We start from the raw sequence: 27,471 nt of genomic DNA, 5'->3' as shown, positions 1-27,471 counted from the left end.
CTACCTACAGGCTACAAGGAACCATTTTTTTTCCTTCCAAATTTCAAAATTGTAGTAATATTTTCTCGCATTTTCCCACGAAAATGTAACACAATTCCTTGTCCCGCCATGCGTATATTTGAATCCTTGTGCTCTATTACCGTCTAATCCCATTCTGAATTCCACTGAAACAGAGTGTGGTGGTGGCGTCCATGGCGACGGCGTGGTTGTTGTTTGAAAAGCTGCAACTGGAAGATCCATGGCTTCCTCCAAAGCCTTGGGAATCAATATCCTCTGAGTGCCCATCTTTTCAGCCTCAATCGTCTTCTTCTGTTTCTCTCTACAACACCTCTACTCTATCCGTAAGTTCCACTCTTCTCTTTTCCCTTTTCCAACCTTCCGTTACTGTTTAAACCCCGTCCTTCTGTTCTCCCTGGAAATGGAAATTTTTGAAAACCCTAATTAGAGAATTAACCCCGAAATGTGAAGCCATGTAGGGGACTTTTTTTTTTTTTTTTCTTTTTTCTTGGTTTTCAATTTCCCGGGGTTGTAGGTTGATGTGTAGGTGGGATCCTTGCAACGACTCACCACTGTTTGGTAGATGCCATGATTGGTTGTGTGGAATTGAGGCATTTGGAAGTGAACTAAGTATAAGATAAAATTCCAAATCCACGAAAAACAAAAGCACGATTTTCAAATTCCATAGACAATCAGGAGTGTGAGAAACCCTTATATTAGAAAGCACCCAGAAATGTGCACCAACTGAAGGAATTGTGACTTAGGACATGTTTGTCTACATATGTGAATTAGGGTTTTAATTTTTTAGGATTGAAGGATGAACAACAATAAAACTATAACAAGAGGAAAAAAAGAAAAAGATTAAAAAGATAAAGAAGAAAGATAGGAATCGTTAGCGTATGACCAAGACATTGTAGGAGTCCAATGGAAGAAAGGTAACAAAGGGCTGTTTGGTAACTATTTTCGAGAACAATTATCTATTCTCCAGAACAAAAAAAAAAAAAAAAGCAGGAAAGCATGTATGACAACAAAAAGCTATTCTCAATTCTTAAGAACATAAAATAAGGTGTTTTTAAAAAACATCTTTTAATTGTTTTATATTGTTTTCACTTATTTTTTGAGAGTTGTTTTAAAAAATAATTATATAAACATGTATAATGATTAAAAATAAAACACTAGACATAAAAATTATTTTTAAAACATATTTAAAAATATTAAAAATAGGTTAAAAATATTTTAGATTTCCAAACAGATTTTTGCCCTACAAAACATTAGAGAACAGTTTTAAAAAACCGTTCTAAAAAACTGTTTTTGAAAACAGTTACCAAAGGCCTAAAGTTTCACCACTGAAAAGCATGCTAAATTTAATATTATTGCATTATTAATGATTAATCTTATTCTATATCAATTAGTCTTATTTATAGACTTTAAAAAATTCCAAAAATAGAATAAAACAACAAAAAAGTGAACTAACCTATTCAATAACTTATTATTAGGATTTTTATTTTATTTTTTCTAATAATTATTAGATTATTTAGAATTTTTTTTAAATTATGCATGTTTGGTTCTAGGAAAGTATTAAGAAAAGAAAAAAATATTAATAAAATGATTTTTTCATGTTTGATTTTATTATAAAAAATTTGAAAAGAAATCAAATATAATTAAAATTAGGTAGAAAGTTGTACATTTTCAAATTATTTAATTTTCATATAGAAGAGTTAAAATAAGTAATAGAACATCTTGTTTAGAAACTATATATAAAAATAATTTATTAACTTTAAATCTATGTTTTATTTTTTCTTTACTTTTTCTTTCCTTCTACTTTTCCTCTCTATTTTTTTTCCCTTCAAGGTTTTTAGAACTAAACATAGCCTTAATCTTTGTAGAAATTTATTGGAATAAGAGTTTCTAATGAAGAAGACTTTTAGGTGCCAAGGGAATTTTTGGAAAGAATAGAAAGCTTAAGGTATAAATTTCTAATGAAAAATTCCCAAATTCTAAATGTAACTCAAATACCAACTTCTAAGTAATTATGACAAAAATATATATATTTTTTTCTTTTTAGGAAAAATAGAAAGCTTAAAAATATGAAAGCTTCTTTTAAGGCAATCATTTCCAAGAAAAAATTTCCAAATTCTACATGTAACTCAAATATCAACTTCTAAGTAATTATTACACTATAGAGCCTTAAAAAAATTTAAAAATTAACTAAATACCATTGATTGTTTTTATTTCCTCTCATTGATTTCTTGAGTGGATCTTGGATATTCATCCCCATCAATTTGTCTGCAAGGTCTATTATTTTTTTTTTTGATAAACAAGGTCTATTATATAGCGGTGTGAAATTGATAATCTATGTTTGATCTTTGATACATCACTACTTTTTTTTGTTTTGTACATGCTTTGTTTGGTTGCATGGTGCTGAGGCATTATAATTGGATTTGTTTGGAATTGGACTAAATGTCATAAATCCCAAATTTGCGAAAACAATTTCCATTAGAAAAGCAAGATTTTAGAATTGTGCACAACTCTATGCAATGAAACCAAATGGAGTTTGAGCTTTCATATTTGCCTTTCATCAGGAGACCAGTTTGGTGAGGCTTGCAATGAATGCTCTGCAAGGTGTAAATTCAGCTCTCATTAGTATTGACAAGCTATCTGCAGCATTTTGTTCTCATCCTGCTGACAGAACCTTCCATCAAATCCCAAGTTTGTGGAACCGGTCTTTGAGCACTTATGCTTTGGGAAACATCCTCAGATCCATAGGCTGCTCTGGTTCTGTCGTTTTCCTTCTCCGTAAATTTGTGGATTATTTTCTGTGTACGGATTTGAATTTGGATGGAAATTTGAAAAAGCTACTAGAGATTCAAAATTGTGGTGAAAGTGAAGTGGAGGGGCATCCTCATTACAGTCTTGTAAATCAGGCGTTTGCTGTTGCTGTGGAGAAGGTTCTTGAAGGATACATGGGGGCACTGGACACACTCTATGCATCGATCAGTTTTAGGCGCTTGTCAAAGAGTGTTGATATGCCTTTTAGAATGGGAAGTCTCACGAGTGTGGTGCATTCTGAACTTACATTGTTGGAAGTTTACTTGCACACAAAAGAATTGAGAACTCAGATACAAGCTCTCGGAAATGTTTGCAACCTACCAAATATAGTTCCTTGCTCTTTGGAATCAACTTTTGAAGATATTATTTCTAAAGCAAGCTTGGAATTTTGTAATTTCCCTAGAGGAGGGAATTTGCTTACTTATTTGTATACACAACTACAGGTCAGCTTAGTTTAAAAGTATTCACAATGCTTCTTTGTTATTTTGATGCTTGACTTTGTAATTTTAGTTGACAACATTCACTTCAAGTTCCATATGTATAACTTAGTGTTTGTTTGAATGCACCTTTTGTTTTCTATTTTTAAATTCAGAAAACTTCTGTATAAAAAAAGTAGAAAATCTTGTTCAAAAAATATGGATTTGCCTTTTGCCTTGAAAAATCACTTTGAATTTTTTTTTAAAATTTGATGTATCAAAATACCTCAATTTTTTTAACCAGTTTTGAAAACTATTACTTTTTCAATGTAAATCTATAAGAGTTTTTGTATCTTATATATAAAAGTTACTACTATTTTTTGACTGTAAAATAAAAGAGCAGGAACTGTATCCTAAGAGACACTTAGATATCAATTTCATCTTCACATTGATTCTTGTATTGTGTGTCATCTTCCTTGGAGGACATGCTTTTATGAGTGTGACAGAAAGCATTGTTGAATGGTACAAGTTGCACTGGCTGATTATGCCTTGACCCCTGAAGTTATTGCTCAAAACTGTGCTGAATTGAACAATTTTTGTTCTGTTTACTTAGACATTATGTCTTCAGTATCTGGAAATTTCAGTCCTTGTCTAAAATTAAACAATGAATAATCTTTTTCATTTTCTTTCCTATGGATCTGCTAACTGGCATTATTTTTCCTTTAGGTTGCTGATCCAGTTCATCATGTGCTTCTTAAGTATCTCTTTCTTCAGTCGTGTGAACCATATTGTGGATTTATTAGATCATGGATTTACAAAGCTGAGATAAGTGATCCTTACAGGGAGTTTATTATAGAGTATGCTGATGATCAACCACCTTTTACACATGGTAAAGCTGGCGTCTCTGTTGATTTCTCATCAGCAAGAATTAGGGTAATGCTATCTATTGTGATGTAAAAGCTTTGTTTCCAGAGATTGTTCAGATATATCATGCTTTTAGCATTCCTTTTGAGGCTGTTCCTCACAAATTTTCTACTTCACAGGAGCAAGACGGAGTTGCTGTTCCATGTTTTCTAAAAGACTTATTAGTTCCCCTTTTCAGAGCTGGTCAGCAACTTCAAGTACTAAAGAAATTGCTTGAAATATGTAATTATGTTGCCACTGATGACCATACATATGAGGATATCCTTCCTTGCTGGACGGGTTTTTCAAGTAATCATCCATCTTGTGCCTCCCCACTGACTTTTAACAAAGGAAACATTGAAGCTATGGTACTTGCAAGGAACCATTTTTATGAGAGGATGCAGCAGAAACTTGAAAATCTTTCAACTAAATTGGAAACCAGATATCGACAGGTGATTAATTTGCAGCAGTCTAGTTTTCTCTCAATAATTAGGAATCCATATTTTTCAAATATAGAAAGTAAAATATGGTGTTAAATAACTCCATCTTATTCTGTGTCATGGTTAGTAACTCTGAATGGTTTAAGCACCGCTCTTGTTGTACCCCATAATATTATTATGCATGCTGTCCTTGCCATTTATGATTCCTAGTCTGTGTAAGTTTATAATCCTGCATCTGCATTTATTCATATCTTTTGATGAATATATTGCTTTGGTTGATTTTCTCCCCAGGAATGACCATTATGTTCTTAAGGTTTCATTTTTTGAACTTCTTTCTGGTATAAATTTTTTTTTTTTGATAAACTTTTTCAATGTTGTTATTTGGAAACCCTGTGTTTGATGGTCAAAAAAGTAGAATTCTCTTATGTTTTAGTATAGATAACTAATTTGAATGAAGCAAAATCATATTTTCACAATGGCAGGGGTCCCTCACTCAGTTGTTGGACTTGGCATGCCTGATGCACTCCCTGCCTACTGGATTGTGCCCGCCATTTTCTGTTAGGCACTTTGTTTATAAATTTTTATTTGCATACCAAAAGAATAGAAAAAGAAAATTTTTATATTGCTTTCTATCTGGTTCTGTTGCAGTGATGCTGCCTCATTATGTAGTAACCTTTCTATCTCTTAAATGTAGACTTCTTTTTTCAGGTAGTTCCAGCTGCCACTGCATCTGTTTTTCTTGATAACAATCCAGGGGGCCTAAATATCCCACTTTCATTTACATTGGAAGACACCTTGGTTTCCCCTTGTTCTGCCGAAAGAAGAGACTCAAATGGGTATCTCTCTCTCCTGACCTCTTACTCTCCCATCTCTTTCCCCCTCCCTCTCCGTCTCTCTTCTATGTGTATGTTTTCCCTGAGTAAGTTAGCATTAGTAGAGGTAGACCAATCCTTGCTGTCATTTACACTGACGTATTTATTTATTTCTATGTCATTTGTATTCTCTGCTTGTAGTTCTTTTCTATCTTGTCATGTTTCCTCTCAAATGTTATTATTGTTCTGCTTCAAGTTAAAGACTTCTCTTGTTCTCAGGCCTGTTGGTACTGCAGATTCCGAGGCCTGTAGCACAACAGATGAGTTTTCTTCTGTGATGGATGCATTGGAATCATCTGAATCTGCATCTTTAAATAGTTCTGAAGAGCAAAATGATTTTGAGCTTCCTAAGAGTTTGGTTGGGCTTGAACAAAAGTATTTGTCTGCTCTATGCTTCGTCTCCCCAAGTATCTCCATTAACAATTCATTGCAAAAGCCTCCTCAAAGTGAAGAATTGTACTCTACGGAAAATAAATTGCATGAAATTTGTAAAAGTGCAGATTCCAGTGAGCATTTTGAGTATTCTCATCATAATGGAGCAATTTCGAGCCACATTCCTGTGCATTTTGAATCGGAAGAATCAAATTGGTCATGGATGTCTGAGGATCAATATGCAGGTAATCAGCATGGCTCAGGCTGGCCGCTTGGTGGCCTTCTAAAAAATCCCTTCAATGACATAAACAAGACAAATTTACCTTCATCTGAATGTGGCATTAAGATGAGCAATAGAAATGTGGGTGTCTTGAAGGAAGAAGATATATCACAGTTTGGTAAAAAGATTGATACTTACAACTCTTTAGCTGTGAAAGCCAATGACAAGGATCAACATGAAAATCGAACTTATGCTTCACCAAATTCTTTTAATTCACAATCATGGAACCTTAAATACCATTGCAATATTCTTAGTATGAACCCAATGTTGACAAAAAGTGGTTTCCTTCACACAATGAGCAATCCTGGAGGGAGGCACAGCTCAGACCATGGAGAGTCTTTTCCTTTCTTTGACTTTTCGTATGTAGAAGATCCTCTTAAGTTATGTGTGGAAAAGTTAAATGTTAGTTCTGGACATGGATTTGGAGCAGGAGCTGAGAGTCCATCGTTTACAGATTCTGATGCTTCTGCTATAAGCGATATGAGAAATTACCATGATAAAAAAGACTACAATGGAGATGATGCCTCAATCGATAACACCAAATCATATATTTGTTCATCTTTGGATGTAAATCAATGCAACCAAGAGGATGTTGTTTCAGCAAATGTTTCAGGAGGGAGTAGTTGGGAGACTTTGCTCGCAAGTTCTGGGAATGCGGTCAATAATAGTGTTGGACATCATACACTAAGTTTGGGAGGTGTGTTTGAGATGCCACTTGAATTCATCATCAACAAGTGCCTGTTGCCTGAAATCTTGCTTCAGTATCCTTATTTTGTTGGTAGATGAAGATCAGAGACTTACCTAGTTTTATTATTTCTAATGGTGTGAGTCCCTATTCAAACTTAGCTTTATGCTAGGGTATGCAACTTGGTTTGTTTTCCTTTGATCAGATTGCATTGATTGTTTTGTCCTGATATTTTCCTTTTGGTCATTGATTGCCCTGTTGTATTTTCTTTTTAAAATTTTATTTTTTGGATTGCAAGCTGCTCTAACCTTGCTACCAAGGAATTAGATGACTAACTAAACTTAAAACAGAAAACTGCCTGAAATCACACATAATTAAGATTGAAATATGTTCATTTTATTATCTGAAGTTTAATGCATGCTTTATTACATTTACTCAGGAATGATGCCTTTGCATCAACGGCCAATTAGTTCTGATGGCCTGATACTCAAGAGATTATTTGAGGTAAATGCTTTGAGGGACCACTTTTGCTACATTTATTGATCCATAAAAGGGTGAAATTTTGGAGGAACTTTGTAGAACTGGATCCATACTTTGGTGGTTTAGAAAGATGACAAAACATCATCCATAAACTTGCGATGTTGGGGATTTGTTAAGTGAAACCACCAATATCCAGGAGTAATCCGGTGATAAAATAATGAACAAGTCAAATGAAATGTTCTTTATGTACAAAGAGGATCAATGACAGCTCCCATGAAAGTCTCAGGTCACTTATAGTTGCACTGTGTGAAGGTCTCAGGGCCATCTCTGCTATTGGAGTTGGTGTATCCTGGAAAAATTGCAATGAAAGGGCAAGGTTGTGGAGCATGATAGAAGAATGGATTGATGGGAGGATTTTTAGAATCACGTTGTAGGATTAGATTGGGAAATATTAAGATTCTAATAATGGAAAAATTAATAAATAAAAGTACTTTCATATCCAATCAAAATGACTACTAAAATATCCATATTTTCATAAAAATATAGACAGATGGAAGAAACACCTCAAGTGTATGATCCATCACTTGCCTTGACAAATTTGGGAATGCATCTCAAAAGGGAATTTGCTTGATCACAAATTATATTTTGTGATTTTCAGGTTGTTTGATTGAAGATTAAGAGTTTAAATACTTTCATTCCATCTTCACTTATGACCTGTGCATTTTAGAATCAAAGTATTACTTGTGTTAATGGCATTGAGCAATCAGTTTGAGGGATGTGTCAATCTATTCTCTCAAAGTGGCAGCAGGTTTGGAAAAAGGATCTTAAAGTGGAATATACTGTGGATAATGCTGTTGAGACTGCTACTGCCTTAGAAACTCTATCAACCTAAGTCCCCAGGTAGGAATCCTTAAGCAGAAACATTCTCTCGTATAACATACGTATCCCCATTGCTAATCCTTTAGGATGCTGGTTATGTAAGAGATATTTTGGACCCATTATCTATCTCCTCATTTCTTTCCTGCTTGCCTTTAGAAATTCATTCTCACCTTAGGTTTTCATGGTGTCTAGCTTTGTGTTTGTTGGTTTCATAACGCTGTTCCATGATTCCATATTTGTTTTGGCAAACAGCTTTGTTTAGTGTTGTTTGGTGATTCAGAAGGGGCATAACAGGGCATTTTTTGAGACATGAGGACTTTTGGATCTGGTGGTTGTATGGGTGCATCCTTCTTATTTCTGTAGGGTCCTTCTGTTTCTAGTTTATAACTACCTTGTTAAGGTTCATACTCCTACTCCTTTTTATATAAAAGATTAGAGAAGTTTGTACTTCGACTCCAAAAAACTATGGAAGTTGTGAATATATTTTCAATAAAAAATATAGAGCATTCTGGTCAAAAAGAAGAAGAAAAAAAAATTGAGCCGTATGTGATGGAATGTCATCATGCATGAAAGGAATCTCACATCTTTTTTTTTTTTTTTGATCAGAAATGAAGAGAAATATATTAATAGAAGGAAAGATACAGGAGAAAGAAAAGAAAAAAGAAACAAAAGAAACCACTAGAAGGATGAGAGATCCTTCCTGCACAATCTGAACAACAGAAAAACACCCAACATTAGCTAAAAACAAAGAGAAACCCCCACAAACTCAAACTTTTGAAGCAAACCTCAAGAAAAGGTCTGGAGAGCTGTAAAATTTCAGGTTCTCATGATTCATTCACAAGAAAATAGAAGTTACTAGCATATATCTCTAATTATGGTTTTCAGAGAGTGACCTTGTGAGCTAGAAGAGGTCTAGGGAGTTCCATGTTGAGCCAAACCTGAAATTTTAAAGATTTCAACTTGGGTTATCATGAAAATTCTTGAGTTCCCCTGATTGCCAAGCTGCCAAACTAAGTGTTGGGTTCTCTAAAACGGGATGTGCTCCATGAAAGATTTTTTCCACTATTATTAATAAGTTTCCATGTTCAGGATCCCAGCAAAAGTTTAGGTGAAACAATTAACAAGATTGAGGCAAGCTTCCTTCCCTTGTTTGGATTTAGATGAAGAGAGGAGAAGAAAACCTTATTGAATTTTCTTTTCTATCGGGTTTGAAACCATTAGGAGACCTAAGAATTGATAATGTAGTTGCATATAATTGAGGTGGCTCCTTTCTTTCCTTAGCTAAGCTTCTAGGTTAGGACTTGGAAGGAAAAAATAAAATCTTCTGATAATGTTTTCTTTTTCTCTTTCTTTTTTGGGAGATATTCATTTATGATCTACCCATCTAGGCTACCCTGGTCTTTATTGTTATTCAAGGGGTGGAAACATTTTAGCTAAATCATTCCTTGGCCCTTCCAACTAGTGAATTAGAATTCTGTCTATGGGTGTGGTCACCACCATACTGAGTTGTAATTTGTAAGAACTTGTAGAAATTCTTGAAAGATGTCATTATACCTATTTCATGATTGTAAAGTATGGTATTGGATTAAGCAGCACCCTCTATTATTAATCTTTCTTCAAGTCTATTAATGATACTTCTTCTTTAGCTAAGACAGCTTAGTCCTTTAAGTTTCAACCAAAGTTGAAGTCTTAGCTTCAGCTGTAGTCCTCAATCAGATAAAGATAGAGGGCATGCTACAAAGGAGAATAAAGAAGAAGCCTGTTGCACCAAAGGAGAATGAAGAATTGTAGCTATTGCTCAGCATGTTTATCTCACATACAAGGAAGAGAAGATTACTCTGATTATCTATTTTCCTACTGTGAGTATTTGTCATATTTTTTTTCTTCTCTTCCATTTGGAGGTAACCATTTGAAAGGTTGTATCTTGACCTTTATTTGATTTTGTTTAAGAAGAAAGCCAAGGATCCAATCATGGACAAAACTTTTTATGCCATTGCTTCTTTAGTTTTGGTATGGTCTCCCATTCCATGTTGTACTAAGGACTGGAAAGCTTGACTTTCATGTGCCCCATGGGTCTGAGAGGTCATGAAGGAAGCTCTATTTACCTTGCCAAGCCCTCTGGTCATATTCTACTAAATTAAAGAGGAAAGCTTTTGTTGGTTCCTAGAAGGCTGGAGTATTGATTTCTGTAACTTGTAGATGGTGATAGATCCTTTGTCATTTGGTGGACCTTAAAATGGAATGGAAAGTTCATGAAGTTTTAATCTAATCTACCAAGACAAGCAGTGCATATTTTTAATGTATTGGATTGCAGGCAACAATTTCGAAAAGCAAGGTTCTTTGGTTGCAAAGGTTATTATCAGGGCCAATATGTCACCTTCTTATTTTGCTTGTGTAGCCTCGTGCTTTTTGTGTAGTTTCTTTGTATAGTTTTTCCTGAGGGATTCATTATTGTCTTTCTTTCTCTCATTGAACTTTCTTTTCTGGATTAACAATGGCTTGTCATGCTCAAAAGGTTGCAGCTAGATGAAGTATAATTTCATGCCAATTGTATTTTTCCTTAACAATGCCAGATATAAGTATGTGAGCAAATTAACTATTAAGTTGCTAGAAGAAGGATTTGATTTGCAAGAACATTTTCTGGCATTGCGGCGGTACCATTTTATGGAATTAGCAGACTGGGCTGATTTGTTCATCATGTCGCTTTGGAATCATGTATTTCTATCTAATAACTTTAGTACACTACTTTTTCAGTTATTGGATCAAGAAAGCGCTGTCCCTTTTGATTTGATTTATCTTACTTTAATCCACAGAGATGGAATGTTACAGAGGCAGACCAGAGATTATCAGAAATTCAAGGGCTCCTTGAATTGTCTCTCCAGAGGTCTTCATGTGAAAGAGACCTTAAAAAGGATAAGTTATTTGTGTACATGAAAGGGCATGCCATGGCGCCTCTTTCGACTTTTTCCACTGGTACATCTTTTACTGTAATTCTATGTAGTTCCTCTCTCTCTCTCTCTCATTTGGATTTGGTTTTCTAAGTTCATTCCAGGCATTTTACTTATCCTACAATCCGTTGTGAAGCTATAACCATGCTATAAATGGCAGGAGTGCATTCCTTCAGCTTTTTAGGTTTGGGTTACAGAGTGGATTGGCCAATCAGCATCATTTTGACCCCAGGAGCATTGAAAATATATGCTGATATATTCAGTTTCCTGATACAAGTAAAGCTTGCTGCATTTTCGTTAACTGATGTATGGTGTTCATTAAAGGTACAATATGTAGTTACCTGTTTAATTCATAGTTTTTTAGAGAAAGACTCAGTTTATTAGAAAACTCTGTTTATATTAAATAAGTCCTGGTGTATAACTTGCTACCTTAAATTCTTCGCGTCCTCCCAAATAATTTTTTGTGGATTTATACTTTATGAAGCCCTGAAGATATCAAAATGATTGGATATCACTGCTGATCTATTGACTATGCATAAAATAACATCTTTTTTTATGGAAATTAAAATAAAACTCTAATTTGGAGTGTTCAGTGGGTGGACCATGGAAGAGCTCTTAATCTCTAATAAACTTGACATTTGATAGACAAAAGGAGTGTGGCACTATGGGAGACATACATAATCCAATAGTGCATTTTTCTTCTTCTGTGGCATATTCAAGAGCTTGGTGTTTGTCCTCATCAAACTTGTTTACTGTTAAAATCTTTTTTCTTGGCCTTGTCGAATTTCTCAAATCCTATCTTGTTCCTTCTGGCCAAGTTATTGTGGAGATCAAAAGCCCCTTCAAAGGTTAAGGCCCTTGCTTGGTTAGTAGTACATGGGAAGGTAAACACCAATGACAAGTTGCATTTGAGAAGACCCTACAAATCCCTTTGTCCTCAACATTCTATGCAAAGGATATGGAGGATCGATTGACCACCTCTTTCTACATTGCCCTTTAACAATTGGGCTTTGGCACAAGCTTTTCAATCTAGCAGGGTTGGATTGGTTCCACCAAGGAGTATTGAGGACATGATGATTATTGGAATTAGAGCTTTGGGGAATTCAATTAGAGGCAAGACACTTTGGCAAATCGCTTGCCTCACTTTGTTGTGGGTTGTGTGGGAAAAGAGAAATGCTAGGATTTTTTTGGATAAGGGGAGATTGGAAGGGATGTTATGAGATTTACTTCATTTCTATTTCTCTTTGTCGGCCTCTTGTACTGTTGCTTTTAGAGGAGTTCCTCTTAGTGTTTTACAACTCAGTTGGATTGTGTTTTATGATTCAAAAGTTTGAGATAGTTGGGGATTATCTTTGTATATAGTTTTCTATAGAGGGGTGTATTCTTACTTTGATCGGATTTTGTATTTTTAGGGAAGGACCTCTCATCCTTCTTTTGTATCTTTACCACTATTAATTCAATATTATTCGTTTTGATAAAAAAATAGTGAACTTGGAAATGTGGGGTCTCATGAAAATTTGTTTTTTTTGGGGGGGGGGGGGGGGGGGGGGGGGGGGGGGGGGGGGGGGGGGGGGGGGGGGTGGTTAAGAGCACCTAGGCTCAAGGCACAACCACTCTCTAGCTATAGGCCTCACCTATCAAGGCTCATGCCTTGTTTGAGAGATGCGCCCCATCTATTTTCCCTTTTTTTAGAAAAATGTTTATTCTTGAATTTCATGTGGTGCATTGAAACTCCATATAATTTCATTGGTTTTTTGTTGGATGATTCTTTAAAATGCTTGACATATTGAATTTTTTGTTAGTTTTATTGAATTTTGGTCATATTTATGAAATGACATGCATCCTAAGTTGTGTTTCATTTCTTTCAGGCGCACACCTTGTGTTGTGGCTTGTGGCTAAGCTCCTTTTGCTCTTTCTATTACACTATTCTTGGAATCTTAGAACTGCATGGATGCTATCTTGCTTGAAACAATTTCAACATAAAAAACAACAAAAATTAGAGCAAGCACTAATCTTTCTAAAGAATTGGCACAATGACTCATTTTTTGAATTATGGAATCCACAAAAAAAGGTTGTTTTACACAATTAATTCTTCTTGTTTTATTTCTTGTGAGATATGCTTCCAAAACATTACTTAGAAATTTGGATTGCTTATGGATTTCAAATAAGCATTTTCAATTTTGACTTAATTTGGCATATAACATTATCAACATTGTGCTCAGTTCATACGTCATTCACCTTGGTGGGGGATTTAATTTAAGGAACTCTAAATCATGTTAAGTTTCTTAATTTCCTTTTTTTTTTGGTTAACAGGATTTAATGCATTTAGTTAGTCAGAATCGTCATTCTAGCCTACATGGACAGAAAATTCAACATTTGCATATCCTAATAAAAACGAGGTAAGCTAAAAGTGGTTCTTGTTGTCTATACCTTTCAATTTTTATCCTTGTAACTATGCTCTCTTTTAGGCAGTTCACTGTGGTAAAATCTCTTAGTTTATTGGTCGAACTATCTGCTTCTCTTTTAGCATCTTTTGATATTGCCTGATTAAGATTTGGGAAAGAAAGAGATGGAAAAAGAAAATATCCCAGGGTCCTCATTTCTCCTTTCACCCATGTGAATTGACAATAACAGAATCTTCCTCCACAAAAGAAGTCGGATGAAAGGGCATAAAATATCTGCTATTGACCTGCACCTGGAGAGACAAAGCAACAACAATTAAGATTATAGATAAACCAATAGGAATGGTAGCAGCAGGAGAGGCTTGAACTCAAGACATTTAGTTGATCATAACTCTAATACCATGTTAAGCTACCAACTTTTCAAAAAGCTTAATTTGTTAGGATATGGGACCAAAACGTATGCTAGGTCATAATTATTGAGTTCACCCTATGCTATCCTTCATTGTTCTTTGAATCATCAGTGGGACGATCATCAGACAAAATTGTAACTCTAGATACACTTTCACGACTTTGGACCCAAATAAATAATTAGATCCATTTAATTATATGGTATAAATTTTGATACCAATATTGCTATGAGTTTTGGATTCCCATAAACAACAGTACTATTAGAAGCCGTATGGAAAAAAGAAAAGAAAAGAAAAGATTGAAGTGACTTAATTGTATCAAAAAAGAAGCCAAGAGCAGCAGCTAGCAGTCATACAAAAGAGTGTAATAAGCAGTCATCATGCTAGAGGCAACCAAAAGGTTGCCTAGAACATAAGGGGAAGAATTCTAAAAGTTAATCAATGCTCTAATATTAAGAAAGCATTGGTTGTGTTGTACAGAGACTTTTTCTTGCTTACCCCATCCCTTTTGTTGAAAGGTCTTCTTTATGTCTAGTTGAAATCAGGTTTGCAAATCATATCTTTGATGCTGTATTATGCTATTAACTTTCCTAAAAGCTTAAGCTGTTAGGATTTGTGCCCATAATGTATGGCAGGCTAACAACCACAATGATGCCTAGTCACACACTGATCTCTTGCTCTTGAGGTTTCCAAAAGAGCATCTATCAAACTTAAGGTTACCTGCAGGAGGTCACCATGCAGCTTGCACCTCCATGACCCAAGCAAGCCTCCAATGTAATAATATTGTACTCAGCTGTGATAGGACCTTTTGTGGATGAAAATTACTGCATGCTAGAACTTCTCTCCTTTTTAAATGTGAGAACTACTAGGATTTGAACTGAAGAAATTTATATAGTTTCTTGGTTAAATTTTAGGAGACTTCCTGCCTCCCTGAGTTTCCCAGGGAGTTTGGTTGTTTGATGAAAACTTTTACTTTTGTTTGTTGTTGTAGCTCTTTTTGTTTATTATGTTTCTTTTGAGGATTTCTAATCTTTCTACGCATTCCTTTTATTATTATAAATGGAGGTTAATCGATTATATTTGTTATTCATTTTTAGTTGGAGAACTAACATTGGTAGTTTACTTACTGATTTCCTATTTGGCAATTATGACGAGCTTTAAGTTCCTTGGCATATCTAATAAACATTTGCACTTTGTGGCATGTGTGTCCAGAGCTTCTGTTCTTTCCTGGATGTTGAAGCGTGCAACATTATCCATGATTGTAGATTTTAACTTGAATGCTTTTGTTTACACTGAATGATTTGGTTACCAATAAAGATACATGTTTTTAGATCAACTAAAAGTTTCTTAAAGACATAATGTTTTAGAAAGTTACCTGTATAGTCTACACTAAATGATTTGGTTACCAATAAAGATTCTATGTTTTTAGATCAACTAAAAGTTTCTTAAAGATCTAATGTTTTAGAAAGTTACCAATATAGTCTACACTAAATGATTTGGCTACCAATAAAGATTCTATGTTTTTAGATCAACTAAAAGTTTCTTAAGGAACTAATGTTTTAGAAAGTTACCAATATAGTCTACACTAAATGATTTGGTTACCAATAAAGATTCTATGTTTTTAGATCAACTCAAAGTTTCTTAAAGATCTAATGTTTTAGAAAGTTCCCTGTATAGTCTAAATTTAGCCTGTTCTTTTAATTTTAAATTTTACAATGAAGTTATGAGTACTAAAGTAGAGATAACTTATGCCCTCTTCAATGTAGCAGGGTAAAAAAAAAAAAAACTAAGCAAGTGTTTGACCATGTGTCTTATACTGATTTCATCACAAATACTTTCTGCCTCCCACGGGGATTTGAACTTGTGCAGACATTTAAATTTGAAGGTTGCTTAGTTTATAATTCTTCATTTTATAGTTGGGAATGTTTCTATACAAATAACTTAAAGCAATTTCTTGACTCTTTCTTCTATTTCAGGCACCAGGTTAATCATTTTGTTTCTACATTACAGCAATATGTGCAGTCACACTTATCACATGTATCCTGGTGCAGGTTTCTTCAATCCCTTAACCATAAGGTTTGGTGGAACTTGCATTCCTTTGTATTCTATATGTTCTTTTGTTCCATAAACTATGGTTAGTTGGCTGGATAGAATATATATATATATATATATATATATATCTTGGAATATAATTTTCAATAGGACATAATATCCTTGGATTCTATGTCCAATGGATAATGATATCTAGGATATTATAACCAACAAGATATGTGATATCATGATAGTGTTCGGTTTTTCAAAAGGAACAAAAATTTGAATAAAAAACATGCCATTTTAATTTTAAGTTATTTTTCAAATAAAAAATATATTGCTTCCAGATGTTTGGGTTTTTGGAAAAAAGTATGAAACCTCTCTCATATTTAACATTATTTGAAGATCTCTTTATAGTTTATTTTTCAATAGGTAAATTTTATTTTATTATTGATTAAAAATGTTTTAAAATTTGTAAATAAACAATATTACATTTTCGAACCAAAAATTTAATTTTTTTTAATTAAAATTTCTTGTCTCATAAAGTGACTAAAATGAACAGAAAAAAAAAAAAAATAGAACATATAGATGAAAGAAAGAATTTGTTTTCCATGGGATATGCATATCCCATCTCTTTTAATGGGATTATTAAATCTTATGTATAAAGGATATGAGACAACGGGTGGATATATTATCCTATATCTTATTCCATTCTCAACTAAATGTGGGATAGAATAGAAAGTGAGATAACATATCCTATCCCATTGTCGATTAAACATGGGATAGAATGTGTTATCTCATTTTTTATCCAATCCCATGTTATTTTCAACATACCAAACATAGGCATAGTGGTTTGGTTTTGCTTTGGCTTTTTTTTTTTTGTCTTTTTTTTACCTCTTTTCACTCAATATGTTTTTTTGCGTATTGCTTTAGAGTAAATTATAGTTTGTTGAGTGATTCTTCCTATGATTTTGCATGGTAGTTGATGGATGCTTAGTAAAAGAGGACATAATTCTGTGCCATCTCTAATTTCTTTAGTTAAATTTCCGTGCTTATAGCATGGTTAAAATTGTAAGTCCTTCAGAAGGATTTGTGTGGTGCCTTACGTTTGAAAGGTACAAGGTATATCCATAGTTAAAATTGCAGAACTTCAGTCAACTTAATTCAAAAGGTTTCCTTTCAGATGAATTTTGGAAAGAAACCTTTTGAATTAAGTTGGTAGAAGTTCCTCAAATGGTTTCAAGAAAAATCATAAAATATATGCTTTCATTGATGCATTAAGATGATGATCCCTATAGATCGCCTTTAGGTTAGATTTTAAATTGTTTATGTTTTCTTAATTGATGGGAAAGAACCCATTTGTGACTTTAAATGTATTAGAGTTTGAAAAAATGAATTATTGTCATAATCTACTATTAATATTTATTTAGGATACACATTATGCACTAGTAGACACATATATCTCTTTGACACCTAAGGACATGAATGACACTTGTTGATAGAAAACTTTAATAGGGCTTACAAACTCATCTATTGTTCAAGTTGAGTCATTGATGGGAAAGAACCCATTAGTGACTTTAAATTTATTGGATATGTCTACGTTAGAGGGTAAAAGGTGTTTTTTTTTGTTTGGTATTGAATGAGCATGGTTCTCTTAAATGTAGAGCTTAGTTATAGAGTTTCTCTCACCTGTGAAGTTTGGTAGAATAATTTCCAAGTAATGTGAAATATGTGATACATTTCATACTTTTTTCAATCACAAATATTAGGATGCAATATATATTTTTTTGAATAAATATTGAACATTGAAATGTAATATGTTTTGCATTTATTTTTTATTCTTTTTATAAATCAAATATAATACCTTAACAAGCAATTTCCATTGGATATAATATCCAAGACATATCATATTCAATGGGATATACTTATCCAATGCTATACATATCCTATAAAAACAATTTTTTTTTTAAAAAATTTATACCACTATTTGGTTCAAATCAAGTGAGACTTTGTATTGAATTTATTAATAAGTTTAATAATTTTTAAAAAATAATTTAAAACTCAATATATATATATATATATATATATATATATATATATATATATATATATAATGACTATAAAAAATAATAGACAATTAATTTTTTAAATTCTTTAATAAATCTTGTAATTTTTAAGAATAATTTAAAATTAAAAAAACTAATTAATTAATTATAGGTTGAATAAAATAATTAATTGAGTAATAAATGTATGCATATAATAAAAAAATTAGTTCATTTATACTTTAAAAAATTAAATTTTATTTGTTTTTATATTCATTTAAAATAGAATAGTATTAAAATTATTAATTTTGAATAATTATTCATTATTTTGAACAAAATAAATTAATTATTCTTTTATAAGATGTTAATATCCATATTTTATAATATTTATAAAATCATATAAAAAGTATTGGAAATTATATATTTTGAATTATTATTATTATTTATTTTTAACTAAATAAATCAATTAATGTTAATATCTATATTTTTATAATATTTATAATAATATAAATATTTGTATCAATATTCATAGTTTATTAAAACTATTTATTTTTTAATTTATTTGTAATTAAAAAATTGTCTTTATTTTTAATAAGACATCAATTAAATTTAGTTTACATTATATAAATTGAATTTATAATTTGTGTTTTTTTATAAAATCAAAATAAAAAATTATTTTTTAAAAAAACTTATCTAAAAAAGTTTTTAGTTTTTTAATTTTTAAAAATAACTTACACTAGGGAATCAAAATACCTCTTAGTTGGAGACCTACTTATAAGTAGGATTTCATTTCCATTGGAATCACTTTTGATGCCATTCCCATTATGATTTAAGTTATCCAAACATGGAAATGGAGGAGAAAATGAATGAGATATGTCAGATAGTGTGTAGTTATTTAAGTTATTTACTTTTCCTTTTCCTTTTCTTTCCTTATTGTATTGTGGGTCCCACTAACATGTATATATATATACCCAAGTCCAATGTGTATTCTTTACAGTTTTTCAATAACAATAATTAGGGATTCTCCCTTTTCTCTCTCTCTCTCTTTTCACATGGTATCAGGGCTTAGGGAGAAAAAAAACCCTAATTATTTCCGGTTTATCCGTGAATCCATTCTGGGAAATCTTTCAGTGACTGTGTTTCATTCCGGTCACCCTTCCCATCTCCTAAAGCTTCCGATCAACCGTATCACCGTTAGAAAACCCTCACCGCCGATGACCTTTTCGGCGACCTTTTTCGGCGACTTTTCCGGCGAAGTCCTTTTCCGACACCGACCATACCATCAGGTGCGCAAGGAGAAGATCTTCAACTTTTCTCAAAGCACCGGAGGAAGAATCCCGGCCATGCGCGTCTCTTCTCCGGCGGCTTGAATCTCACGCGCTGGCGCGTGAGGGCGCGTGGGGAACTTTCCGGCCACGCGCTTCCACCTCCAACCTCGCTTGATACCGTCTAGCCACCCTCCATCTGCGCTTGTGTCATCTGAGCCCTAAAAGTGCATTTTTTGGGGTTTTTTGTCTCTGCCGGCCCTCTAAACCGCTTTTCCGGCGACCTCCGGTGACTTCCTCTCCACCCCGAGCCCTGCACGTGTCTTAGGAAGTCCACGATAAGCCGTATTAGGGCTCTCTTCGATCCAAACGTATTTCGTTCACCAGAAGTAGATATGACTACTAAAAGTTCCACTTTTTCCTCTGTCATATCTGGATCTCCTATGATTACTTCGGAGAAATTGATTGGGAGTGAAAATTATTTGTCCTGGTCTGCCTCTGTGGAGCTTTGGTTTATGGGTCAAGGTTATGAGGATCACCTTGTTATGCAGGAGGCGGACATCCCTGAGGTTGACAGAGTACAATGGAGGAAGATAGATGCACAGTTATGTAGTGTGTTATGGCAATCAGTTGATTCTAAGATTCTGCTGCATCTTCGGGCCTACAAAACATGCTTGTCTTACCCACACATCTTCTCTTGGACCTTGGATTCTAGATTCTGGCGCTTTTGATCACATATATGGTAATAAGGATCTTTTCTCTTCTATTACTACTACCTCTACCTTACCTACTGTTACTTTAGCTAATGGTTCCCAAACTATGGCTAAAGGTTTTGGTTTCGCTCATCCTCTCCCTTCCTTACCTCTCCATTCTGTTCTTTATGCCCCTGAGTGTCCTTTTAATCTTATTTCCATCAGCAAAATAACTCGCACTCTTAACTGTTCTATCACTTTCTCTGATAAATTTGTGACCTTGCAGAACCGGAGTACGGGGAAGACGATTGGCATAGGACGTGAGTCTCAAGGCCTCTATCACCTCACCGCGCCTTCAACTCTTGTAGTTTGCATTTCCACTGATGCTCCCCTTTTCATCCACAGTCGCCTGGGCCACCCTAGTCTATCCAAGTTCCAGAAAATGGTCCCTAGTTTTTCATCTTTGTCGTCGCTTGTGTGTGAGTCCTGTCAGCTTGGGAAACATACTCGTGTCTCGTTCCCAAAACGTTTGAATAATCGGGCAAAATCTCCTTTTGAACTTGTCCACACTGATGTTTGGGGTTCTTGTCGGACCGTGTCTACTTTAGGATTTCAGTATTTTGTCACTTTCATTGATGACTATTCTCGATGTACTTGGTTATTTTTAATGAAAAATCGAGCTAAGTTATTCTCTATTTTTCAGAAATTTTATGCTGAAATCTAAACCCAGTTCAATATTTCTATTCGTGTGTTGCGCAGTGACAATGCCTGAGAATATTTTTCCACACCATTTCTTCTTAGGATATTCCAGACTTCAAAAGGGTTATCGTTGTTATTCCTCTGAGACTCATCGCTACTTTCTCTCCGCTGATGTCACTTTCTTTGAGGACTCACCGTTCTTTTCCACCTCTGAGTCTTTTCCTGTTTCTGAAGTCTTACCCCCTCCCATTATCTCCCCACCTGATGCAGTGCTTTCTCGCCCACTTCAGGTTTATCATCGCAGTCATCGTGTCGCTGTTCCTTCTTTTTTGGCCGAGGTACCTGCTGACTCACTTCCTATCCCTTTGGCTTCTCCTGCCCCGGCTCTGCCTCCTTCTGCTGACTTACCCATTGCTCTTCGGAAAGGTAATCGATTCACTCGTAATCCTCATCCCATTTACAATTTTTTGAGTTACCATTGATTATCTTCACCCTATTCTGCATTTGTTTCTGCTATATCTTCTGTTTCTCTTCCCAAGAGCACCCCTGAGGCTCTTTCCCATCCAAGCTGGCGATAGGCAATGGTAGATGAAATGGTTGCTTTACACTCTAATGACACTGGGGATCTTGTTGTTTTACCCTCTGGTAAATCTACAGTTGGTTGTCTTTGGGTCTACACAGTTAAGGTTGACCCTGATGGTCAGGTTGATCGCTTTAAGGCCCGCTTGGTTGCTAAAGGCTATACTCAGGTTTATGGTTCTGATTATGGTGACACTTTCTCTCCTGTTGCCAAGATAGCTTCTGTTCGTCTATTGCTGTCCATGGCTGCTATGCGTTCTTGGCCTCTTTATCAATTAGATATTAAAAATGCTTTCCTTCATGGGGATCTTGCTGAGGAAGTTTATATGGAGCAACCACCTGGTTTTGTTGCTCAGGGGGAGTTTGGTTTAGTGTGCAGGTTACGCCGTTCTCTATATGACTTGAAACAATCTCCTCGAGCATGGTTTAGCCGTTTTAGTTCTGTTGTTCAGGAGTTTGGCATGTTCTGTAGTACAGTAGACCATTCCGTTTTCTATCATCATAACTCTTTGGGGCAGTGTATTTATCTGGTAGTTTATGTGGACGATATCGTCATTACAGGTAGTGATCAGAATGGTATTCAGAAACTAAAGCAACACCTTTTCACCCACTTTCAAACTAAAGACTTGGGGAAACTCAAGTATTTCTTAAGGATTGAGATAGCTCAATCCAGTTCCGGTGTGGTTCTTTCCCAAAGGAAGTATGCTTTAGACATCTTGGAAGAAATCGGTATGTTAGACTGTAAACCGGTAGACACTCCTATGGATCCAAATGTCAAACTTATACCAGGACAGGGAAAGCCTTTAGGAGATCCTGGGAGATATCGGCGACTTGTAGGTAAACTGAACTACTTCACCATTACTCGTCCAGACATTTCTTTTCCTGTAAGTGTGGTTAGTCAATTCCTACAGTCACCATGTGATAGCCATTGGGATGCTGTAATCTGCATTCTTCGATATATCAAAAGCACACCAAGCCAAGGTGTGTTGTATGAGAACAGAGGTCATACCCAAGTTGTTGGTTACACCGATGCAGATTGGGCTGGCTCACCCACAGATAGATGATCCACTTCCGGGTATTGTGTTTTTATTGGAGGTAACCTACTATCTTGGAAGAGTAAGAAACAAGATGTAGTGGCCAGATCTAGTGTTGAAGCCGAGTATCGAGCTATGGCTCTGGCAACATGTGAACTCATATGGCTGAAACATCTTCTTCAGGAGTTGAGATTTGGAAAGGATGAACAGATGAAGCTCATCTGTGACAACCAAGCCGCTTTGCATATTGCATCCAATCCAGTCTTCCATGAAAGGACCAAACACATTGAAGTTGACTGTCACTTCATTAGAGAGAAGATCGCATCAGGATGTGTGGCGACTAGTTTTGTCAATTCAAATGATCAACTAGCAGAAATTTTTACTAAATCTCTCAGAGGTCCTAGAATTAAATACATTTGTAACAAGCTTGGTGCATATAACATATATGCTCTAGCTTGAGGGGGAGTGTTAGATAGTGTTTAGTTATTTAGGTTATTTACTTTTCCTTTTCCTTTTCTTTTCTTATTGTATTGTGGGTCCCACTAACATGTATATATATATACCCAAGTCCAATGTGTATTCTTTACAGTTTTTCAATAACAATAATTAGGGATTCTCCCTTTTCTCTCTCTCTCTCTTCACAAGATATTCATTCCCACTCCTCATTCCAACATACCAAACACACCCTAAAGATTTCAAGGGCACAACACAAAGAACCATTACCACATAAAAGTAATATCTAAAACTGTCTTATGTAAAGCATAATACTAATTGCTCAATAATGTCTTCATTTTGATTGGCGATAGATTGAACATATTAGTTGGGAAAGCTCTAACGGGTCTTTGGACCTGAGGTTCTCGTTGGCATTAATATTTTTATGATCCACTGGTCAGGTGAAGAACTTTACTTTTAAATCAACTTGGTTGTACCAAAAGTGTTAAGATATTTTTCTTTTTTAGAAAGGACTTGAAAGAGTGATGTCAAAGAGGAAAAGCATAGCTATCCAATTCCAAGAGCTTTCATCCATATGCAAATCATTCTGTAGAACCAGCATCAAAGAATATAGGAGTAAACAAAGATTATAAGTCTTATGATTGTTTGAAATTTTGAAGAAATGAAAGTTCTAATAGATAGGGCCATTGCTGTGGTTATCAGCTGACTAAAGCTGATATAGGGTTTTGTCCTTGCAAAAGGAGATAAGGATAGTGTTATCAGCTGACCAAAGCTGTGGTACCTTCATGTTCTCTTTCCACATAGTCATAGTCCTTGAAATTCACTGTCAACACTTAAACTTTCTTATTATATCCATAACAATCTTCCACAATTTCATTGACCAGCAAGAATACATCAAAGTGCCTTGAACCTGGATGATTGTGTCACGAACTATCTTGTGAAGCCTCCTAGTGAGAACCCTAGCAATATTCATGTACAAACTAGTGACCAAGCTAATGCGTCTAATCTTTAGCGAAAGTTGAGAACACAAATACATGTTTTGTTAAGGTTTCTCTTTTTATGTATCTTGATTACATCTGGACATATCTGTTAGATTTTGGATTTTTTATTTATATCTGACTTTCCCATTTCTTTTATTTTTTCAATTGATTACAATTTGATTACACTTTTGATGGTACCTGGCATTAATTTATAGCTCTAGCCTTTTTTATAACAGCAATAGTGATGTTGCTAGTGATTCTTTCTCCAACATCAATCTGACTCTTGCTCTGATATAGGTCAAAGACATGATGGATCTTGAGTCGGTTCATATGACATATCTAATGGATTCACTACACGTGTAAGTTTAGGTTTTATTCTTGTTTAAGGTTTCAAGTGTCATTTTCAAGAGCATTAATGCCAGAAAATTTGCCAATTGCAAGCCCTTTTCTCAGTTAATTGTGATTTGAGACATGAATGTTGTCCTGACATTCTAGTCCATATGGCAATATATCCTTTTCTTTTTCAATGGTCCAGTGACTTCTCAAACTAGTAGCCATATTTGGATAGGTGGCATTTTTGGATTTCTAAATGAGGAACAATAGAAGAAAAGACATGGAGAAGAGAGAAGGGTACTCTCTTTAATTGTATTGATGTAATAAACAAAAATAAGGGTAATATACTTGACAGGAGTTGTGAAAAAATTACTTGGCTAATCCTCCCCCTCAAGGTTGTGCTTAGATAATTTTCACTTTTGACTTGCCCATATCATCATTGTTGATCTTGTTCACTAAACCTTATTATCTACTGAGTAAAAATTAGTTGCACTGAAATTTTGTTGCCAAACCAATCTGTTGAAGAATCTGTGCAGCCTGAACAGGCTAAATCATATTATACATTGTATGGGCTGTAGAATATTGTAAAATAGAGTCATATTCTTAGTTGTATGGTTAACCACTCTTTTCCCCATCTTTAGTTTACAATTAGGTGTTTTCCTTTTTGTGTTTTTCTCCTTAATCCCTATGTATTTTCATTCATTAATGAATTGAGAAAAACAAAATATTCTCTTAATTTTTTGACATTGTCCCAGAGCTGGTTAATCCTTGACTCATTTTTTGTTCCATGTACTTGGCCTTCATTTCCTAGTATAGTTGCTCCTTTGTTGGCCTTCATCTCCATTACTTCTTTCTGTCTAACATTTATTTACACTAAACCCTTTGCTAATCATGTTTGAAGATCTGGAGCCAATTCCTTTGCTACTACTCAAACCCTAGTTCTAAACCTTGCACCAGACTAGAACGCCAGTGATATAGGCGAACATAAGGTCCTATACAATCCCTCTATCTTGGAGGAGTCCTCTATTACGAGTTGAATGCTGAAAAAAGAAAGTGGGCAGTGCAGTTGTTATAGACGAACATAAATGGCTTCCCGACTTTTCTTTAAAAGAAAGATGTTCATACAAAATGTCGAAATGGGAATAATGTATTTGAACTGAAACAACTTCATGACTTTTGCTTTAGACAAAAGTTGTGTATACAAAATTCTGAAGCAGGGTTCATCCTTTTGAACTGAAATTTCATAATATTCTTGTTCTTATTGTTGTTGTAAGGAACCTTATTCTTGTGCTACTGTTTAACATCTTACATATCAAGCTCATGGTAACAAAGGTTTCTAGATATTTCCATCTTTTCAATTTTGTTTCAATAGCATTTTGTTTTTTCCCTTACTAGGACCTTTGATGCCTCTTGAAAGTTTTCTAACAATTTTCTAAAAAAACAATATAATTTCTCATCTTTTCATTAACGTTCAATTTAACCTTCACAGATGCTTCCTCTCTGATGCAACACGATCAGTAGCTACTGTCATTGAGAGCATATTGCAATGTGCAGTAGACTTCCGGTTTTGTCTTACTGGTTGCACTTGGGAGGTTAAACAGGATCAAGGAGATGTGTTCAGTAAACTTTCTCAGATCAACATAACACAGGTGATTATTGATCTCTGTTGGTTCCTATGCAATCCCTTTATGCTCTAATCTAAATAATTTAAATAATAAGGAATATACTTTAATTACTGAGATGAACATGGGATTGCATTAAGAGATTGTTAGAAGATATTGCACTCAACTACTTTTTAATTTGTGTCTTAGACAAAAAATTTCTTGATGTTTTCAGAGAATAGAACTCTATTTGGGAAGTATTTTCAAAAACAGTTCTAAAGATAGTTTTTGAGAACTGTTTTGAAAATTATTATATGATGTTTTGTAAGTCAGAAGTCTGTTTAGGAATTTGAAATGTTCTTGACCGGTTTTCTATGTTTTCAAATATTTTTTTAAGATTAACTTATATCTCTAGTGCCTTATTTTTTTATTTATTATTCTTTATATTTCTATAATTATTTTTTATAACCAATCCTCAAAAAACAAGTGAAAACAACTAAAACATATGCTCATAAACCACCATGTTTTATATTTTTAAGAACAAAAAACCATTTTCTATTTTCTGGTTGCTAAGCATATTTTTCTGTTTTTAACAACATAAAACTGTTTTTGACAACAACTTCCAAACACATCTTGAACATTTTTTCCTATTTTTTTATTTTTAAAAGCAGAAAACTGTTTTTGAAAATAGCTTCCAAACTTTTTGGCCAAAATTTTCATAGAACAGTTCTCTGAGGACAGATTTCTAAACAATTGCTTGCTATTTTCTGCTGCATCAAGAACAGAGATGTTCTTTGGGAATAGATCCAAAGACTCCTGTACTTCCCTTTGTCATTATATTCATGCCCTTGTCTATTGGTGTTTATAGCTGTAACCCTGGGTGTTCTTAAGTGATTCTATTGATCAAAACAGTCATTTTCATCTATTAGAGCTCCTGCTCTTCAAAGCAGGAAATGTGCTTCCAAAATATGAATCAAACAAAAACTAAAATGGAGGAAATCATTTCCTTGTTGGTGAAGTTTTTTACAGCAAGCCATCCATTTATGCGATTCAAACATGCAATTCCATGGGACATAATCCACGTGATGATCAATGTGAAAACCTTGATGTAATATTCATAAGTGACAATGTAGAATATAATTAAATTAATTGAAATATGCCCAATGTAATTGTGTGGGCATTTTGAATGCATATATCTGCATAACATAATAGCTGAAAACAGGACTCGACCAATTAAAGCTTCTGTATTCAAGTATGCTCATGCTATAATATCATTGAGAAAGATCTGTATGTGGATGACAACACCCAATTGTTTCTTTTATGTTTGACTTGCAGGTGCTTGCTATAAAAAGAGCATTTGATAAGAATCTGAAAGAATTGTATCTATGTTATCTCAAATCCCCTAAACATGGTGAGTTTGGTCTTTCTCGTTTCTGGGGATATCTCAATTACAATGAGTATTACTCAGATGCTAATGAAATAGGAAAATGGTGGTGAGTAGGGTCTTCTCAAAATCATGTGACCTGAATGTCTTCATCTTTTGTTGGTGTTCTCATTTGAGCCTTGGTAGGCCTATTATCTTCAATATTCTCTAGTTTTTCGAGGGGTGATGCTAAACTATGACATGGTGCCAGGGTAGTGATCCCATGTTTTTGGATGTTGAACCAGGGGTGAGAATTGTATATTGTGATTTCTTGTTTTAGGAAATGTGAAAAGAAAGAAGTTTCACTTGTGTCGTTGAACCCCAATGCTTTTCCTTGTGTATTGTTGTTATGATCATGCGAGGTGAGAAACTCACTCAGCTGCATGATATCAGAAGAGTGATTGTTACAGGATTTTCTTTCCAGTTTCA

General features: G+C 34.4%; 1 protein-coding gene across 1 annotated transcript; it reads left to right on the top strand.

Annotated features, from left to right (window-relative positions):
• Positions 1–27,471, top strand: LOC117918746. Its single transcript, XM_034835613.1, has 14 exons — positions 1–341; positions 2,580–3,269; positions 3,969–4,175; positions 4,286–4,597; positions 5,294–5,421; positions 5,677–6,870; positions 10,727–10,868; positions 10,967–11,126; positions 11,262–11,425; positions 13,415–13,500; positions 15,887–15,986; positions 23,983–24,044; positions 25,508–25,667; positions 26,955–27,471. Exons 1-14 carry the CDS (start codon positions 192–194, stop codon positions 27,114–27,116), a joined length of 3,717 nt encoding a protein of 1,238 aa, XP_034691504.1. The 5' UTR covers positions 1–191; the 3' UTR covers positions 27,117–27,471.

This window comes from Vitis riparia, chromosome 7 (assembly GCF_004353265.1).
Source record: "Vitis riparia cultivar Riparia Gloire de Montpellier isolate 1030 chromosome 7, EGFV_Vit.rip_1.0, whole genome shotgun sequence".
In the NCBI taxonomy this organism is placed as follows: Eukaryota; Viridiplantae; Streptophyta; class Magnoliopsida; order Vitales; family Vitaceae; genus Vitis; species Vitis riparia.
The sequence above is the reverse complement of the archived record's forward strand: the minus strand, read 5'-3'. Positions and strand labels throughout refer to the sequence as shown.

Excerpts from the sequence above, each read along its gene's own strand:
- LOC117918746 (XM_034835613.1), top strand. The coding sequence starts at position 192 with ATGGCGACGGCGTGGTTGTTGTTTGAAAAGCTGCAACTGGAAGATCCA. Across the intron at positions 3,270-3,968 it reads ATTTGTATACACAACTACAG|GTTGCTGATCCAGTTCATCA; the intron begins GTCAGCTTAGTT and ends TTTTTCCTTTAG. Across the intron at positions 10,869-10,966 it reads TCATGTCGCTTTGGAATCAT|AGATGGAATGTTACAGAGGC; the intron begins GTATTTCTATCT and ends TTTAATCCACAG.